At 52.7% G+C, this 17,408-nt stretch overlaps 1 protein-coding gene across 3 annotated transcripts in view; it reads right to left on the bottom strand.

The window, feature by feature from the left end:
* Nucleotides 1-2: 2 nt before the first annotated feature.
* The window catches only part of SOGA1 (suppressor of glucose, autophagy associated 1), a 67,600-nt gene continuing 50,194 nt past the window's right edge, over nucleotides 3-17,408 (bottom strand). For all 3 annotated transcript variants that reach the window (XM_035006263.1, XM_035006262.1, XM_035006261.1), the window contains 5 exons: nucleotides 16,175-16,408; nucleotides 15,046-15,117; nucleotides 13,692-13,762; nucleotides 10,973-12,323; nucleotides 3-6,937 (listed from right to left, as the gene is read on the bottom strand). In XM_035006263.1, the coding sequence (XP_034862154.1) occupies nucleotides 6,785-6,937; nucleotides 10,973-12,323; nucleotides 13,692-13,762; nucleotides 15,046-15,117; nucleotides 16,175-16,408 (1,881 nt within the window). In that variant the 3' untranslated portion in view covers nucleotides 3-6,784. The remainder of the gene's footprint in view (nucleotides 6,938-10,972; nucleotides 12,324-13,691; nucleotides 13,763-15,045; nucleotides 15,118-16,174; nucleotides 16,409-17,408) is intronic.

Below are 17,408 nucleotides of genomic sequence, written 5' to 3' on the forward strand. Positions count from 1 at the left end.
GAAACTGTTCATATGACATACTTTATTTCCAATCTACAACCATTAAAAACCTTTTGTAAGTTTACACTGTACAGTTATTCTCATGTCTGAAATAAGACACGGGCAGGGAGAGATGGAGGAGTGGGCCAGTTGTCCTAGCACCCAATCCATCTTGGGAAGGAGCCTTTTGAAGACGGAAGTGGGGAAGCGAGAACAGCGGACAGGAGAGGCAGACAGTTTGGCCCAAGGATGGCCTTGGTCCCTTCCCTCCCGAGGGCCTTTCCTTGGGAGTCCCCAAGGCCCAGGACTGCAGGACCCTTACCAAGAAACCAGGCTGGGCAGGAAGGGGGGCGCTTCACAGTATTGGCAGGGGTTGGGGAGGGGGGCCAAGATAAGAGGACAGTTTCTGGCTCTCTTCCTCAGCTGCTGGGGGTTGGAGCTGGTTTTTGACACTGTCTACTCGGTCTCCCTGGAGGTGGGGGGAGGAAGAGGAGGAGGAGCTAGGGACTTAGGAGTCTTTCCTTGAGGAGTTAGTTTTCTTACTACTTGAAGAGAAGTCATGAGCCTGTGGTGAGGTTTCCAAGGGATACATGGTCAGGGTCTTTATCTCCTGCCCGCCCCCTCTCCCCCAGGACTCCCACCTGCTGCTGGGCTAGCACAATCCTACACGGCCTTTTGAGAGCAGAACTGGAACCAAGCCAGAGGCAGGGAAAGGAAAACTGTAGCCTTTTCCCTGCCCTCCAGCTTCCAGGAAAAGGACATAGTTGTTTTTTTTGGCAGGGAGCGTTCCCAATCTCTCAGGCATCCAGATGAGGCTGGGATTTTCCAGTTGTTTCTGGTCTGGGCCAGCCTCAGTCCCTCACCAGCCGCATGGATTGCTACGTGGGTCAGCAGTTGGCCAAGTCCTGTTATATGAGAATCACCTGGAGGGCTTGTTAAACCCCAGCTTGTTGGGCCCCACACCAGAATTTCTAATTCTGCAGGTCTTGGGTAGGGCCAGCACTCTGCATTTCTGTCAAGTTCCCAGGTGATGCTCCAGATGCTTTGAGAACCTCCAGGCACCTCATCCTCAGCAACTCGGTGTCCTGAGGCAGTGACAGGGAGCTGGGCCACAGCTGGCAAGGCCCAACCTTAGAGGCACCAAAATACCCGGGAAGCTGCTGGAAACAGTCTTGTGGTGAGCCCCCTGTGCGGAGAAGTAAACTAAGGCACAGAGATCAGAGGCAGAGTAGAGAGAGGAGCCAGGATACCAGGGTCCAGTGGAGAGAGGATGGTGATGTAGGATCCCAAAACACAAGGGGTGTTCTGGGGCCCTAGGGGTAATCCTGGTGCTCATGATAAAATCACAGAATGGGGAGGCTCACAGAACCAGCCAAACAGAGATCTTCCCAGACTTGGGCAGGGTCTCCAGATTCCCAGCTGAGGTTCTTCTTCCCAGGAGCAGTTTGAGTTGGTATCCGAATGGAGTGTGACAACGCATCCAGGCCCTGACTACCTCGACCCTTCAAGGATGCTTCGAGGAAACCAGAGCTCCTTCCTTTAGGGCCTGAGGTCCCGTGGGCTGGTAAAGGGCAGGAAGGGAGGGAAACGGGGCTGACTGGATAAACGAGGGTCCAAGGAAGGTGAGGGAAGAGTAGCAGGTAGTGGGGAGGAGCCCTGGTCTGGGGAATGCAGGCCCAGCACCATGTCCCCTTTGGTTTTTGGGTCTGTGGACTTCGCAAACTTCAAACACTGTTGAGAGGGATAAGGGGTAAAGCCAGGACAAGCTGTTCTGGAGGCAGTGAGGCCCAGGGGAGAGCAGAGAGGATAGTGGGGTGTCAAATGGACAGACCAATGGATGAATGACCTAGGGAAAGAAGAACACAAGCCAGGCTGCATCTTCTTTACAAACAAGGCTAGGCAGGACTGGGTAGGGTACAGGAGCCCAGAAGGAGGGATTCAAGCCCCCCCCAACAATAGTTGACACTGATGGGGTCCTGAGGTTGGGGACAGAGAAGATAATGTGGTTCAACAGTGGACCTAGGAGATGTCCTGCTGGGCTAGGAGGTCGCTGGGGCCAAGCCGAGTGAGAAGGGCTGGCAAGGCTGATGCTCTCTGAGGTGTTGGAAAGGTGCCTCCTTTAGTGTGAGAAAATGCAAAATAAATAAAACAGAACCCAGGAAACACCACCAGATATGACAGCAAACGTCGGAGTCGGGCAACCAAAGACGCAGGTACTTCCGGGACAGGACGGGAGTGGGAGCCCGAGGGGGCAGGGAGGGGTTGCTGAGGTAGCAGGGAAGTCCATGGCAGGGAGCAGAGCTGGAGAGGCTGTTCTGGGAGGGCTGAGGGATGGGTGCTAAAGTAAGCTTGGGACCCAGAAGAGAAAAACCTGATTACATACGGGTCACGGCGACTTGGTATGTTGGTGGGAACTGGCCGAGAAAAGGAGGCAGGAGGAGGGGAAGCTTTGGAGGAAGATGGTAACAGAGAGGATGGGTGGGAGGAGGGGAGCCAATAGACTGAGCCCAGAGAGAGGAAGGGGCCCAACTAAGAGCACAGAATGGCAGAGTGGGGTCTCATTCACCACTGGGGATGCAGAATCTGCTGGGAGTCAGGAAACCAGCATTCTGGTCTTGACTGTGCCTTTAGTTTACTATGGGTTTACTTGGGTGAGCCACTCTCTTCTCTGGGCCCAATTTTTCATCTAAAAAGGTGAGGAGGTTTGACACAAAAGTCCAGATATTGTGTGATTCCATTTATATGAGCTACCTAGGTGAGGCAAATTCATAGAGACAGAGAGTAGAGTAGAGGTTACCAGGGACTTGGGGAGGGGGCGATTTATTGTTCAGTGGGTACAGAGTTTCAGCCTGGGTGATTAAAAAGTTCTAGAAATGGTTAGTGGTGATGGTTGCATGGTTTCAAGTCTGGGTTAGGCAGTGGCATATTCTGGGTGTCCTGTACCCACAAAAAAAAAGCCCCCAGTGAGGCAGTGGGTTTACACAGCAAGCAGGACAGAGTTGGGCTGGGGCATCCGATGGACCCAGGTCCTAGTCTAGGTTCGATGACTTCCCAGTTAGGTGACTCTGGGATGAGCCCTGCACCTCAGTTTCCTGATCTGCACTAACCCCTGTCCTGCCAAGTCTTCCTCCCACAGCTGTCCCTGAGAGGTCTGAAGCAGATGTGGGATAGGGGATAGGGGAGCAATTTCTAGATAGCAGAGTACTCTAGGTGGGGTGTGCAGGGGATGATTATTAGTATGAGTGAAGAAGTAGTGGGAGCTTGGCGGGGGCTGGTAAGGTTGGAAGTTGGGGTACATTCTGGATGGGAAGGGAGAGAGAGGGAGAGCCTGGAAGCTGGGTGGGCAAGAGGAGAACAGGCTGGGTGATGAAACCATGAAAGGTGCCTAGGGGTGGGTATGATGGGACCACATGACAGCATGTGGGAGGGTGAAGTCTTTGGGTCCTTGACTTTGTCAGCTGGGGAAGCAGCTGGGAGAGGAGTGTCCCTGGGAAGACCAAGAGGTGGGGTCCATTTTGAGTTCATAGAAAGCAAGACCTCTTGGAGGTATTTTTAATTTGGTCAGCCTTTGGTGGGGAACGACCTGGGAGGGAAAGAGGGGGACAGGAATTGGACACAGATGCCTTGTGCACACAAGATCTAGGAGCGACTGATGTGCCAAAGTGGTCTGATTTTCATTTCAAATACAGACATCATTGTCCCCAGGAGGGTCAAGTTTGGCTCTGGGAAGAGGTCGGACATAAGAAACGTGAGGTTGTCCAGTTCAGGGTCAACCAGGGCACCTGGCCCCCCACTTCCCCCCACCAACTGGTGCCAAGACGATAGATCCAAGTCCAGTGATCTGTAGGGGATTAGGACCCCAGGGTTCCTTGGAACTTTGGTGGGAGACAGTGGAGATGGTAGAAAAGGAAGAAGGATAGAGGAGGTCGGGGAGAAGGAAGAGGAGGAAGGTGCTGGGAGTCCAGTGATGGAAGAGAAGCAGGAAGGGGAGAAAGGGAAGAAGGGCAGTGTTCCTTCCTGGGACCCCAGTGCTCCAGGGGAATCCCCTGTGGGTCAGGCAGTTTTCTGCTTTGGGAATGTTACCAAGACTTAAAAGGCATTTGAAGAAACAAACAAACTTAGAAATTACATTCCAAAAGAGTAGAGAGTTTTTACAAACCAACCCCCCCACCCCAAAAAAGAAAACACAACCAGTTACTAATTAAAATGCTAAAAATCAAACCAAACCAATATTTACACATAACATTTTCAACCCCATTGAGCCCCACGTCCAGAGGCTTCTGCAGGAACAGTGGTGAGTGGCCTTGCACAGTGGAATGCAGGAAGTAGACACTCAAGGACTTTACTGAAAACCAAGATCTGGAGCCTCTGACAGCAGTTGGGGATCGGGTGGCCAGGCGCTGAGACAAGAAGACTGCAAGGACAGTGTTGGACGAGGACGATGGTAAGGCTGAGTGGTCCGTAGGCCTCGGGTTTCGGGTCTCATGAGGATTTCTCCCCAAGGCTGGGAATGAAGCTTGGGGAGCTTCCATAGCCCTCCATAGCTTAGGGAGGTGGCAGAAGGCCTCTGGTGGCATGTGGCCTGGTGTGAGTCCCCTCACCTGAAGATAACCTTGGAGGGGCCCCCTGACCTTTTGAGTGGGAGCAGTAGCATCCCAGGGGGGGGACTGGCCCATGGCTCCCGTGGCCGGCCTGCTCTGCCCACACAAGTCACTATGGCATGAGCAAGGACCTGGTCAGACTGCCATGACCCTTGCATTGTGCCCGTAGGGAATGGAGATGAAGGACTTTGGGTAACTTGTCCAGGTGACCCTGAAAGGGCAGGACTGGGAGCAGGTGGGATTGCAGACGTGTCTCCTGAGTCCTGGGGGCAAACTCACAAAGCTGCTGGCTTTTGGTCTTCCTGCATTCCGCAGACAAGCTGCTTCATTCTGGTATTTCCACTCTGAGCCCCCAGCCAATGGCAGGGGGTTCACGCATCTGCGTGTGGCGGGCATGTGTGCAACCGATACGGGTTCACTGGCACCAAGGGAGAGGCCATCTGAGGCCTTTCCCGCCACACTGCAGTACGTCCGATGGCTCAGGCAGCTCACGTGGGACGTGGGGAAGCGCGGGCAGGGGGGCTGGGGCTGGAAGAGGGGCCAGGAGAGGCCATAAGGCTAAGGAAAGAGGCTGGTGAGAAGGCTGGCAGGTGGTGAGAGCTGAGGCAGGCTGGCAGACACTCTCAGGTCCATGTGCAAAGCTGCAATAAACAACATTCTCGAAGTTCAGTCCTGTTTTCCCATGAGTTCTCACTTGGGGAACTTGGAGAGATCTCCACGCTCTTGATAGAACCTTAGTAATCTATGTTTGACTCATTAAAAAAAAAAAGGTTTCAGAGGGAGGAGCAAAATGAGAGGGCAGATGGAGAATGTTTGGGAAGTGGGGATGTCGGCCCAGCCCCCCACCCTGTCAGCCAGGGTTTGCAGACTGACTGCTGGGGGCTGGCCAAGTACCAGTGAGTGAAAAGCAGTGCTCTGAGGCCAGATGGTCAGCAGAATTGGGGAGCAAGCTGCCAGGCTTGTCAGCTGGGGAAGCAGTCTAAACTTGACCAGGAGACCCGAGCTCAGCGGCCGAGCTGCCTCGTCTGCATGGGGGAACCCCATGCCTGCCCATTGTGTTAGAAGCCTCACTTTGTCCCAGTGGCAAAAATACATGTCTCGACCTCCAATAAATTACCTTAGGGACTTTGGGGTAAATTAAATTATTAAAATAAAGTAAAACCACCTTAAATATTTATAGTAAGAAAAATTCAAATAAACAACTGAGGCAAGAAATGTGTTTCCAGGCCCCCGTCCACTGCCGTGTCCTGGGGACACTGGCCTCTGGGAGTGCTCCTTGGCCTGGCGTGGCCAACTGGGAGTCTCTCATTGGGAATAGCTTTGCCCTCCACCAGCCACAGGATGTAAACACAGTGGAGATGTGGCGCCCCTCCAGGGTGTTGGGAAAAGAGACCCCAGCGATCAAGGCAGTGGGCATTCAGGCATTTATCTGTGCACCAGGTCTTGAAACTGACTCTACCTATTTCTATCCTGGGAAGGTTGTGCCCCCCCAAGTCACCTTGATGAGGGAGGCAGTTCCAGTGGCTACCCAACCCTGAGCCCCACATGTTTCCACCTCATTCTCCAGTCCTTGCTGCATCCAGGCTACGGGCAGGGAGATCCAGCGCCCCAGGATTCCAGGCCGATAACCTGGCCCTGGCTACTGCCCTATCATACCCCCTAGGGCCACAGTGATCCAGAGCAGTGGGGCTGGGAGGAGGAAGCGGTGGAGGGAAGGAAGGGATGGGGATGATGCCCAGCTCAGCTCCACCAGGAACCCCACGTTCTTGTCATCGGTGTTTCCTCCCCACGAAGGAGGACATGGTTGGCAGGGAACATCTGTGAGCGCTTTTCCCTGAGGAGCACCGCCAGAAGTGTATCCTTTCCTTGGCTCTTCTGAGAAGTGACTGCGGGCAGAACCAGGCGAGGCTCTCCGAATGGACTGGCTCCCAAGGGATCCCTCTGGAGCCACCTCCGACGCCTAGGTGTGCTCTTTCTCCCACTGACTGCCTTCCCCTGGGAAGTCCAGGATCACCACCCAGCAGTCAGCAGGAGACCCCGCTTTACCTGGATGGGAAAGCTGTTCTCTGGCAGTGGTGTAGCTGCTGTCCATCCAGGGCAAGACGATGCTGGGGGCATGGGCCCCTTGCCTCGGCTCCTCCTCGCGGGTTTCCTTCGGCAATGCAGGGACTGGGCTGGTTGAGGTGGGGAGCCCGGCTGCTCTGTCACTCGCTGGGGGGAGCTGCCCTCTCCTCCCCACCCCAGCCGGACTCTGAAGGGTGCAGCCGGCACTTGGAAGGAGAGTGGCGGAGGGCAGAGCGGGACGGCCGGGCGAAGCAGGAGGTGAGAGACTGGGTGCTACAGTCACAGAGAGCATCCTGGGAGAAGGGAGGAGGAAGTCAGGAGGAGCCAAGAGGCACTGACCACCCAGGGGCTGTGTGGTCGGCCGGGCAAGGAATTGGGACTCAGCCGTGCCTGGGGACCAGGTCCCAGGGGCTATGGCCCCTCTCTGGACCAATTTTTTAAAATTGTCTTTCTTGGGCGCCTGGGTGGCTCAGTTGGTTAAGCGACTGCCTTCGGCTCAGGTCATGATCCTGGAGTCCCGGGATTGAGTCCTGCATCGGGCTCCCTGCTCAGCAGGGAGTCTGCTTCTCCCTCTGATCCTCCCCCATCTCATGCTCTCTCTCTCTGTCTCATTCTCTCTAATAAATAAATAAAATCTTAAAAAAAAAAAAAGTTTAAAATTGTCTTTCTCCTCTTAGAACAATAATAAATATTCATAAATAACATTCCAGAATGTAATGAATTCTGGAATATACAGAGAAGAAAGTGGACATTGTCCATCAAAGATAAATTCTCAACATTGCACAAGCATACATTTATCAAAATGACATCATCTCCTACTGCCTATTTCATAACTGCAAAACAAACACTTTTCTGTCACTATGTATACCTAGATTTCCTTCTTTTTAGTGGCTATATACTACTCTACTGAATGGAAATACCTTAATTTATTTATCCAATTCATGTTTTATGTGCATTTTAGGTAGTTTCTCATTTTTTACTATTATCAACACACCAGCAATAATGGTTAAAAGTGCTGTTATTGAACTAGATTCCTTGGTTGAAATCCCAGCCCTGCCACTTACCAGCTGTGTGACCTTGGGTAAGTTACTTAACCTCTCTGAACCTTGATTTCCTTCTAAGATGAAGGACATGATACCTTTCTCAAAATTGTTGTGAGGTTCAAATAAAAAATGATATGCAAAGCACTTGGCATAGTGCCTATTAAGTATTCAGTAAATGTTAGTAATTTTTATTAATAATGCCATACATTTATTGATACAATGTTCTCCCACCCTGTGAATATTTCCATAGGCTACATTCCTAGAACTACTGGGTCAATGGGTAACATGCACATTTTATATACTGAAAAAAATTTGGATCAACTTTAAAATCAACATTCAGGGGCACCTGCGTGGCTCAGCCGTTAAGCGTCTGCCTTCAGCTCAGGTCGTGATCCTAGGGTCCTGGGATTGAGGCCCACATCGGGCTCCCTGCTCAGCGGGAAGCCTGCTTCTCCCTCTCCCACTCCCCCTGCTTGTGTTCCCTCTCTCACTATGTTTCTCCCTATCAAATAAATAAATAAAATCTTTAAAAATAAATAAATAAAATAAATAAAATAAAATCAACATTCAAATTACAGCCAGCTTGTATATTTGTCTCTTTATGTACATGGTTCTATGGGTATAATGGTTAATTTTCTGTGTCAACTTGACTGAACCACAGGGTGCCCAGATATCTGATCACACATTATTCTGAGAGTTTCTGTGAGGTTGCTTTTGGATGAGATTAACATTTAAATCAGTAAAGCAGATTGCCCTCTCCAATGTGGGTGGGCCTCATCTAATCAGTTGAAGGCCTGAACAGACCAAAAGGCTGACTCTCCCTGAATAAGAAAGACTTCTTCCTGCCTGATGGCCTTAGGACTGGAACTACATTAGCTACATATGCTGTCCTGGAATGACATCACTGGCTCTCCTGGTTCTCAGGTTTTTGAGCTCAGACTGGAGCAGACTGGAGCAGCTCTCCTGGGTCTCCAGCTTGCTACCTTACCCTGTAGATCTTAGGACATGTCAGCCTCTGTAATTGTGGAAGCCAATCCCTTATAATAAATCTGTTTCTCTCTATAAAAACACATGTATACAGACACACAGACACACACATACATATAGCCTACTAGTTAAAAAAATTTTTTTTGAGTATAGCCACAGGACTCAAACTCACAACCCTGAGACCAAGAGTCCCATGCTCCACTGACTGAGCCAGGCAGGTGCCCCATCAAACTGTCTTTCAAAAGAGTTTGCCCAATTTCTACAGCCTCTAGTAATATGTGGTTAGTGTTTTTAAGATATTTATTTATTTGAGAGAGACAGTGCATATGAAAAAGAGCATGAGGCGGGGGGGAGGGCAAAGGGAGAGGGAGGAGCAGGCTCCCCGCTTATCAGGATGTCTAACATGGGGCTCGATCCCAGGACCCCAGGATCACAAGCTGAACCGAAGGCAGATGCTTAACTGACTAAACCACCCAGGCGCCCCTGTGGTTAATGTTTTATTTCTCTATACTCTCAACCAGCTGTCTATACTTAAAAAAACTTCCAGTTTAATGTACATACTGAACGTATCATGAAAATACATCTTGCTGAATTCTCATAGACTAAATACACCCACTGTATTAGGGTTATCTAGAGAAACAGAACCAACGGGCTGTGTGTGTGTGTGTCTGTGTATGTATGTGTGTAGAGATGAAAATCAAGAGGGAGGCAAACCATAAGGGACGCTGAACTCCAGGAAACAAACTGAGGGTTGCTGGAGGGGAGGTGGGGGGGAGATGGGGTAATCAGGTGATGGGCATTAAGGAGGGCACCTGATGTAATGAGCACTGGGTGTTGTAACAACTGATGAATCACTAAATTCTACCTCTGAAGCTAATAAAAAAATTTCTTTTAAGCTTTAAAAAAAAACAATTTGGCAATATTTATCAAATACCTTTAAAATTTTTATATTCTGTTAGCCTATAATCCCATTTCTGCAACTTAAACCTAAGGAAATAATCCAAAATGTGGACAAATATTTTTGCACCAAGATGTCCACCACATCATTATGCCTGATAGAGAAAATCTAGAAACCACCTAAACATACAATACATACAAATGGGTCAGTCCTAGCCCACGCCACCTCTCTGCACCCCCACCTATGACCTTTACTGAGTGCACCACAGGCCACATGATACCACCCCTGACCACAGCTGATCAGACCATGGGGGTACACTGGACTCAAGGTAGACCAATCACAGTTTCTTCTTTCTTCTAGGAATGTGGAATTGGGACAGAGGGATCTGAGTCAGTCTCTCTTAGGTACTTGAATTAGAAGCTATTATAAAAGCAGAGCTGGGACCATTCACGCAAATGCAGCAGAGAGAGAGGAAGAAAGCAGACATCAGAGAAAACAAAGCCCAAGGGAAACGATAGGGAGACAGAGAAGTCTGAGACCTTCAGGTCCTTGCATTTGGGATCCATAAGATACTCCACCATTTCCCTTTCTGGAAAACTAACTTATATGCATTCTTTCACTAACATGCAAATAATCCTTAACCAAATCCGAAACTGATTGATATCAGGAGTGGGGTGTACAGCAAAAGATTCTCGGAGAAAATGGAAGCGCTTAGGCACAGAGTTTTGGGAGGGGGGCAGGGGTGTGCTGGAAAATGTTTAATAACTAGTTTTCCAGGAATGAGGGGAGAAGCCCTGATTTGGAGCATTTGTCAATTTTCATGGTGTAAATCCTCCCACTGTGGCCACTCTCAAGGTGCCAAGGTGTTTTACTGAACACAGAGATGCACACGATTAACTCATCGACTCCAGCACACCAATGCAGGAGAGCAGTGAGGACACCTCTTCCCTGGAGGGGATGCCAGCAATCTCTGGTGTGTGGTGGAAAAGCAGCTGGTTAAGCCTCACTCACTCGCCTCTTGGTATTCAGACCCTGTGTCCATCAGGCTGTTGTTCCAGGTCTGGGGTCTTCTAACCCCCGTTGTATCTATCTATCTATCTATCTATCTATCTATCTATCTATCTATCATCTATCTATCTATCTATCTATCTATCTATCTATCTATCTACTTTTAAGTGGGCTCTATGCCCAACATGGGGCTTGCACTCATGACCTTGAGACCAAGAGTCACATGCTCTACCGACTGAGCCAGCCAGGCGCCCCCCCAAACCCCTATTCCAGACCAGCAAAAGGACTTTTTGAAACAGAACCATGTTCCTGAGTTTGAAAGCCAAGAGAGTTTGGACCTTATAAGTCAACCTCCCCTACCCCAAGAAGAAGAGTAGACCCCACCCACCTACCTCGTTGGGAAGGGCTGTGGCTCCATCTCCCTCCCGGGGGACACCATCCTTCCCCACCTGGGGGAGCACCGAGAGTCTGGCCTCCTCGCTGCCGCCTGACTTGGCTGCCTTCTTGTTCAGGATCCTGGCCATGCCCTCTGGCTGATGGTAGCTGGCAGGGGAGAGGGGCTCCGGCTTCTTGGTGCTCTCCTCCCCTGCCGCAGAGGTGGGGCTTGGCGCCCGGCCACACACATTACGGAAGAACTCCTGCACGATGCCATACTTTGGAGGCTCGGGCTTGGCCCGGGCCTCGGACATGCCCAGTTTCCAGACAGACTCTGTGCTCCCCGAGTGCTCCACCACACTGAAGAGGCTGGACAGCCCATCGTTGATGTTCCTCAACACGGGGCTATCCCGTGTGGTGGTGGAGCGGGCCCAGGCCGAGCCGTTCTGCTTGCCCTGGTGCAGGTTCCAGAGGCTGCGGTCCTTGGCGCTGTCCAGCTTGGACACTGATCGCCTCTGGAGCTTCGGCGAGCCGTACTTGGGGGAGCAGCACGGCCGCTCGATGCGCGAGTGCACCTTGTCCAGGGAGGAGGAGATCTGCTTGCTGCGCACGGACACGAGCGAGGAGCTGCGGGGTGACCAGCTCTTGCTGTGGAGACTGCTGCGGGGGGGGTCGGTCTGCAGGCCCACGCTGACGGTGCGGATGGTCTGCGTGCCCACGCTGGTCAGGCCCACCGTCTGGCTGGACGCGCTCTTCACTTTCCTCTCCAGTGAGCCCGAGCGCATGGCCTGGCGCACGCAGTTGGTGATCTCCTTCATGTCGTCGCTCATGTTGCCAGACATCTCAAAGTCGTGCAGGGCCGCTGGGAAGCCAGGCCCTGGCGCCGACGGGCTGCCCCCCGAGCCTGCGTCCAAGCGCTGCCGTGAGAAGTTGCAGAGCCACCGGCTGTAGGAGCTCTCGGCCAGCCCGTCGGCCTCAGCCGACTCTTTGGGCTTGGCCGTGGTGAAGAGGAAGCCGGGCTCGATGATGATCTTGCCCTCCCTGTCGTGGACCACGGGGACGCCCAGGCGCCGGGCCACCGGGGGGCTGTAGTACACACGGATGCCCGTCTTGTCGGGGGCCGTGTAGCTGCGCTGCATCTGCCTCCCCGCCGGCTCCTGGCAGCCCAGGGTGCCCAGGCGGTTGCAGTCCCGCGGCGAGAGCCCTGGCTGCTCCTGGGCATCCTTCTCCGGGTCCACCGGCTGGGTGCCCACAAAGGCAAAGGCAGGGTTGTTGGGCAGCTTCTTACCGCGGGCCGCGTCCCCGGCAAGGTAGGGGGAACAGTCAAGCAAACTTTCAAACTCAGACATGGAGGAAACAGATTTGGTCCTGGGAGGAGCGGAGGAGGGAAGAGCAGTGTTAGTGGGAGAAAACAGAGAGGGGGCAGGCGCTCTGGTCTTCCTCCCTGGCCCACACACTGCACAAGAGCTGGGACCACGCCCGTCCTGCTCGCCTCTCGTGGAAGATGCTGTTGGTGCCCTCCCCCATCCCGCCTCGGCACCTCTGCACCTACGTACCCAACACAGCACACTGCACACCTGCTATTCTCCGCCTAAGCTTTCTTGTGACTGCAAGACACACTTGGCCTCCACGCAGAGGAAGCGACAAATATCACAGAGTTTGGGCCCTAGACACAGACCTCAACAAACAATGGGCGGATCTGGTGGCTCAATACCCAGCCTCCTTGATCCTTGGGTGGGAGAACTCTGCGTGGCACGTTCCACTCGGGCTCCCAGAGTTCCTCAGTGAAACTGAGCTTCGGTTGTCCACAGAATGACGACATCCCCCTTTACTGGCTGCCTTCCCTTCCTCGGGTCACTTCCAGTGTTTCCCAAATCCCTTCCCAAATAAACCATTTGCACTCAGATCCTTGTCTCAAGATCTTTGAGACAAGTTCTCGAATCCTGTGTTTGCTTTTGGGGGAACCCAAATAAGGTGTCACTAAATCTCTGCCACAGACCTGGCACATGTTGCCTGATGACCAAAAGTGCCAGGCGGACGTAAGTACATCTCAGAGCCAGACCATTCGGCCCTCTGGTAACTCTAGTAGACAGCTCCTATTATCCCCACTAGAGAGAGATATCAAGTATCAGCCAAGGTCACACTCCTGGAAATGGCAGAGCGGGAGTTCAAACCCCGCCCTCTGACTCCAGAGCCCACCCTCCTACCCTGGCCCTCCTGGCCTGAGGTTGCTCTCATGGCTCTGATGGGCTTCTGTCACCCTCATTCTATTCATGGGTTTCCTGACAGTGGAGACATGGCCCCGACAGCCCCGGGGTCTCCCTGGCCATAGCGCAGGGCCGGGCCCAGAGTAAGCTGCTCAGCAATCCCAGGAACGGAAACCCAGCCTGCATTCCCCTAACTCCAGATGCAGGGAGAAGGAACCCCAAGAGGAGCTGAACAGTTTCTTTCAAAGCGAGGATATACGGAGCCCCGGGTTTTCATGCATGTCCACAATCAAACAAACAAGAAAAATCACGGGCTGCAGTTCTCACTGTCCCAAGCTTCCCGGCTCCTGAGGGGCTTTGGCTCCATAGAAACCATATCCCAGGGCTCTCCCTGCTCTGCTGAGGTGCCATGGTGGGCACATGGGGCGAGGAAAAGAGGACAGGCAAAGGGGTGGAGCAGGGAGAGGTGCCTGAAGGGCGAGGCAGGGGAGGGGCTGACGGGCAGGGCAGGGGGAGGGGATGCTAGCACCTTTTTAAGGCGGTGCCCCCCAGGTCAGCTTCAGAAACCGCCTCCTTGTCGAGAATCTTCTCATTCCGTGTCTGTCAAGAAAGAGAGGCAGGAAGGGTGAGTTCTGGCCACCAGCGTACCAAGGGAAGGGGACAGGAGGTCAGCGCAAGAGCTGACCCGGGATCCCACGCCTGAGTCTCCTCTTACAGAGCAGGAGTGAGGTCAGCACTGATCTGGAATGCCTGTTGGTGGGCGCCTGGGTGGCTCAGTTGGTTAAGCGACTGCCTTCAGCTCAGGTCATGATCCCAGGGTCCTGGGATCGAGTCCCGCATCGGGCTCCCTGCTCGGCAGGAAGCCTGCTTCTCCCTCTCCCACTCCCCCTGCTTGTGTTCCCTCTCTCGCTGTGTCTCTCTCTGTCAAATAAATAAATAAAATCTTTAAAAAATAAAAAAAATAAAATTAAAAAAAAAAATGGAATGCCTGTTGGTCAGTTTCTGGCTATAGTGGGTCTCACACTCCTTCCGTGGGTATGTGATCCAGGCCTGGCCAATCAGAGCTCCGAGAGAGAACCCCAAGGAAAGAGTCTTTTTAGAAGTTATTCTGAATGTGGCCGCAGCAGCAAAGCAGACGGTGGCCACGGTTCAGATGGCGGTGACAGCAGTGACCTCAAGGTTCCTGCTCAGGGCTGGTCTCCCCCTAGATCCAGAGCAGGTCCCCTGGGACTTGCACCCATTTTTCCGAACCTGCATCACCAGCCCTCTTGAGCCCCGATTAAATCCTCTCCTGCCTCAGTTCCTCCCAGTGAGTGTTTGTGGCTTTGCAACCATACCTCCTAACACACCACTTCCTCGGGCTGTCCTGAGCAAAGAGCTGTTACGGCCACTGTTTGGTCACTGAGAACGCTGCTATGTGGACAAGGCCTCTGAGGCTTAGGAGCAAATTTTACCAAAGTGACCTAACTGGTCTCCAAAGAGAGGGCGGGCTAAAGCAGAGAATGGGATTCTCATTTTACCGCGGAGGCAACCGGAGCCCAGAGAGGGAGAGAGTGACTCGCTCAAGACCACACAGCTATTCAGCGGCCTCGCTTTGCAGAAAGGCACGGCTGAAACCAAGAGATAGCAAGCACCTGGCCAAGAGCACCGAGACAGCCGCCTGTCTCCCGGGTGTGGGAGGACGGAGCTGACAGATGGCTCCTCATAAGTCCCCAACCATCGGCTGCAACGATGGGGTAGAGATCCCAGGACTGAGGAGCCCAGAATGCAAGGGGGCAACCTGTGGGACAGAGTTAGCCTCCTCTCCGTCACATCCCCAAGTGAGGGACTTGGCAGTGCAGCCAGGGGCCAAGAGAACACGAATGGCCTGCTACCCCGCTCACCTCTTTCCAGCTATTGTCCTGCTTCTCCAGGTCTGAGTGCTTCAGGATCCAGGGTTCAGCGGCCTTCTGCAGCTGCGCAAGGGTAAAGAGGATGGTCAGTGGCAGGCGAGGCTGGCGAGGCTGGTGAGCGGGGCCTCGCTGTGTGCAGGGTCAGTCCCCAGGCTCTGCTCGTAGCTCGAACGACCCAGTCATGGACGAGGAACCAGCTTCCCAGTGGGCAGCAGCCCCGAGCCACCAAAAGATGGATTTGGAAAATGACCATGAAAGCAACCACTTACAGGCATCCTTATAGATGCCCTTCTGTCTGCTCCAGTAACGGCTGTCACTACTGTCCTACTTCATGCTGCAAATCCTGGACCGGCTAGGTCGGCTAAGCAGCATCCCTAGTGTGGGGGACCCACATTAGGAATGAGGCCAGCCCCTACACTCTGTCCTGAACAGCTCTCTGTGAAAGAGGCAAATCAGTATAAACAATATGTATCTCACGATTACATTAAATCAGTATAAACAATATGTATCTCACGATTACATTATTGATTAGAAAAAAAACGATCTCTGTGAATATAAATTTAAGTAGCAACAAAAGGAAGGAATGGGTTGGAGTATGCTTTTGCAATATTTGGGTCTTATATAAAGATGAAGTCCTGAGTTATGTAATTAAAATAAAAAGTAAAACAAAGGAAAAGAGTCAAAGAGTGGTGCATAGAAGCTTGGTAAGGAGCACCTGGGTACATGATGTGAACTCTAGTAGGGTGTAATGGTCAATGACGGTTTTTTCCTATCCCCCCTCTTTTGGTCAGAGGACTCTAATTTCCCCAGATTTTCAGGGTTCAGTAGGCTCTAGGGGTAGGCACATGACTTAACAACTGGCCAATAAGCCTTGTGGAAAAGGAAAACTCTCTATTGCCTTTGTAAGCCGGGAAGGTCTGAGCACAAAACTAACAGTGACCGTATCCGAGGCTTGCTTACGAATAAAGCACAAAGGAAAGCAAGCCTGAGAGACTGGCAGAGAGACAGACCTAGCACCTAGTACGGTCTCTGAGCACCTTGATCCAGCTATAACTGAAGGCGATCCCAGCCCCAGACTTCTCCCACAGTGAGTCCCCCTGGTGGCTGGAGCAGGCCTCACCTGGCTCAGGCGGTTCTGCAGCTCCTTCACCTGCTGCTCCACCTGCTGCTTCTCACCCTGAAGCCGCTCCACCAGCTGCAGCTTCTCCTGGCTCCAGTTGCGCTCACTGATCTGCAGCTGCCGCGTCAGCTCCATGACGGCGCTGTAGGACTCAGCCAGCAGGTGCTGCTGCTCCTCACGCTCCCGCTGCAGGGCTGCCCGCTCCCCAGCCCCCTTGCCAGCCTTCAGCTCCATCTGCAGCACAAGGAAGAGCAAACTGGGTGGCTGGCACCAGGAGACCCTTCCTCTCTGGCCCCCTGGACGCCCTTCCCTCTCAGGCACCCGTAGGGGGTGGCGGGGGGAGAGCTCTGCTCTGAAGACCCCTCACCTGCTCACTACCCCATGCAGAACTAAGCCCTCCTCACAGCCAGGCCTTGCTCAAGCATTATCTCAGCATCCTTGTGAAATCTCCGCAAGACAGCTACCTTTTACGATATTTTGCAGAGGAGAAAGAGGTTCGAAGAAGTTACGTTATTTGTCCCAGGTCACGCAGCTACAAAATGGCAGAGTTTCCTAGTTGTTGCTTCTCATATTTTATCAACTCTCCCAAGTGGTCTGGGTTTATGGTTGGGGGGTACGCACCCACAGTCACATAATGAATGTGTGAATCAGTCCAGTATGACGACCTTCACGCCACCGAGCCTCGGGGTGGCAGGACGTAAACACGCAGCCTCAAGCATCAGTGTGCCCCAGATCCCCCAGGCTGTGGTCTGGTATATTAGCCCCCACAGGGGCCGGTCAGTCTCCCAGTGGGTAGGGCACCTGGAATGTCTGGGTTTGGGGAGCAGCAGGAACAGTCAGAGGAAAAGAGGGTGACAGGGAAGCCAGAAGTCTGTGAGCACTGGGCAGAAGGTTGGGTTCGCGGTAATGAGAAGCCAGGAGGGGCAGAGGTTTGGGGAGCAAAAGTCAGATCTGCTACTTACTAGCTGGGTGACCTTGGGAAAGAAACCTAACCCTTCTGTGCTGGTTTTGTTACTTGTCCAGCAGTGACCATCAGTGTACACATCCCCACGGGGCCCGTGATGCCCAGGAAGGCAGCCTACAGCAAGGGCAGACCTGGAGGAAGCTGGGACCTGGAGAGTCGTGGCAGGTGGGGTTGGTGGTGATGGTCAGGGCATCCTCTCTGAGTGGGAGGAAACCCACCCTCTCACTTTTCACACCAGAGGAGGGCAGCAACTTGCCTCTGGGCACACAG

Source organism: Mirounga leonina, unplaced genomic scaffold (genome assembly GCF_011800145.1).
Source record: "Mirounga leonina isolate KUSES-001 unplaced genomic scaffold, KU_Mleo_1.0 Mir_150, whole genome shotgun sequence".
NCBI lineage: Eukaryota > Metazoa > Chordata > Mammalia > Carnivora > Phocidae > Mirounga > Mirounga leonina.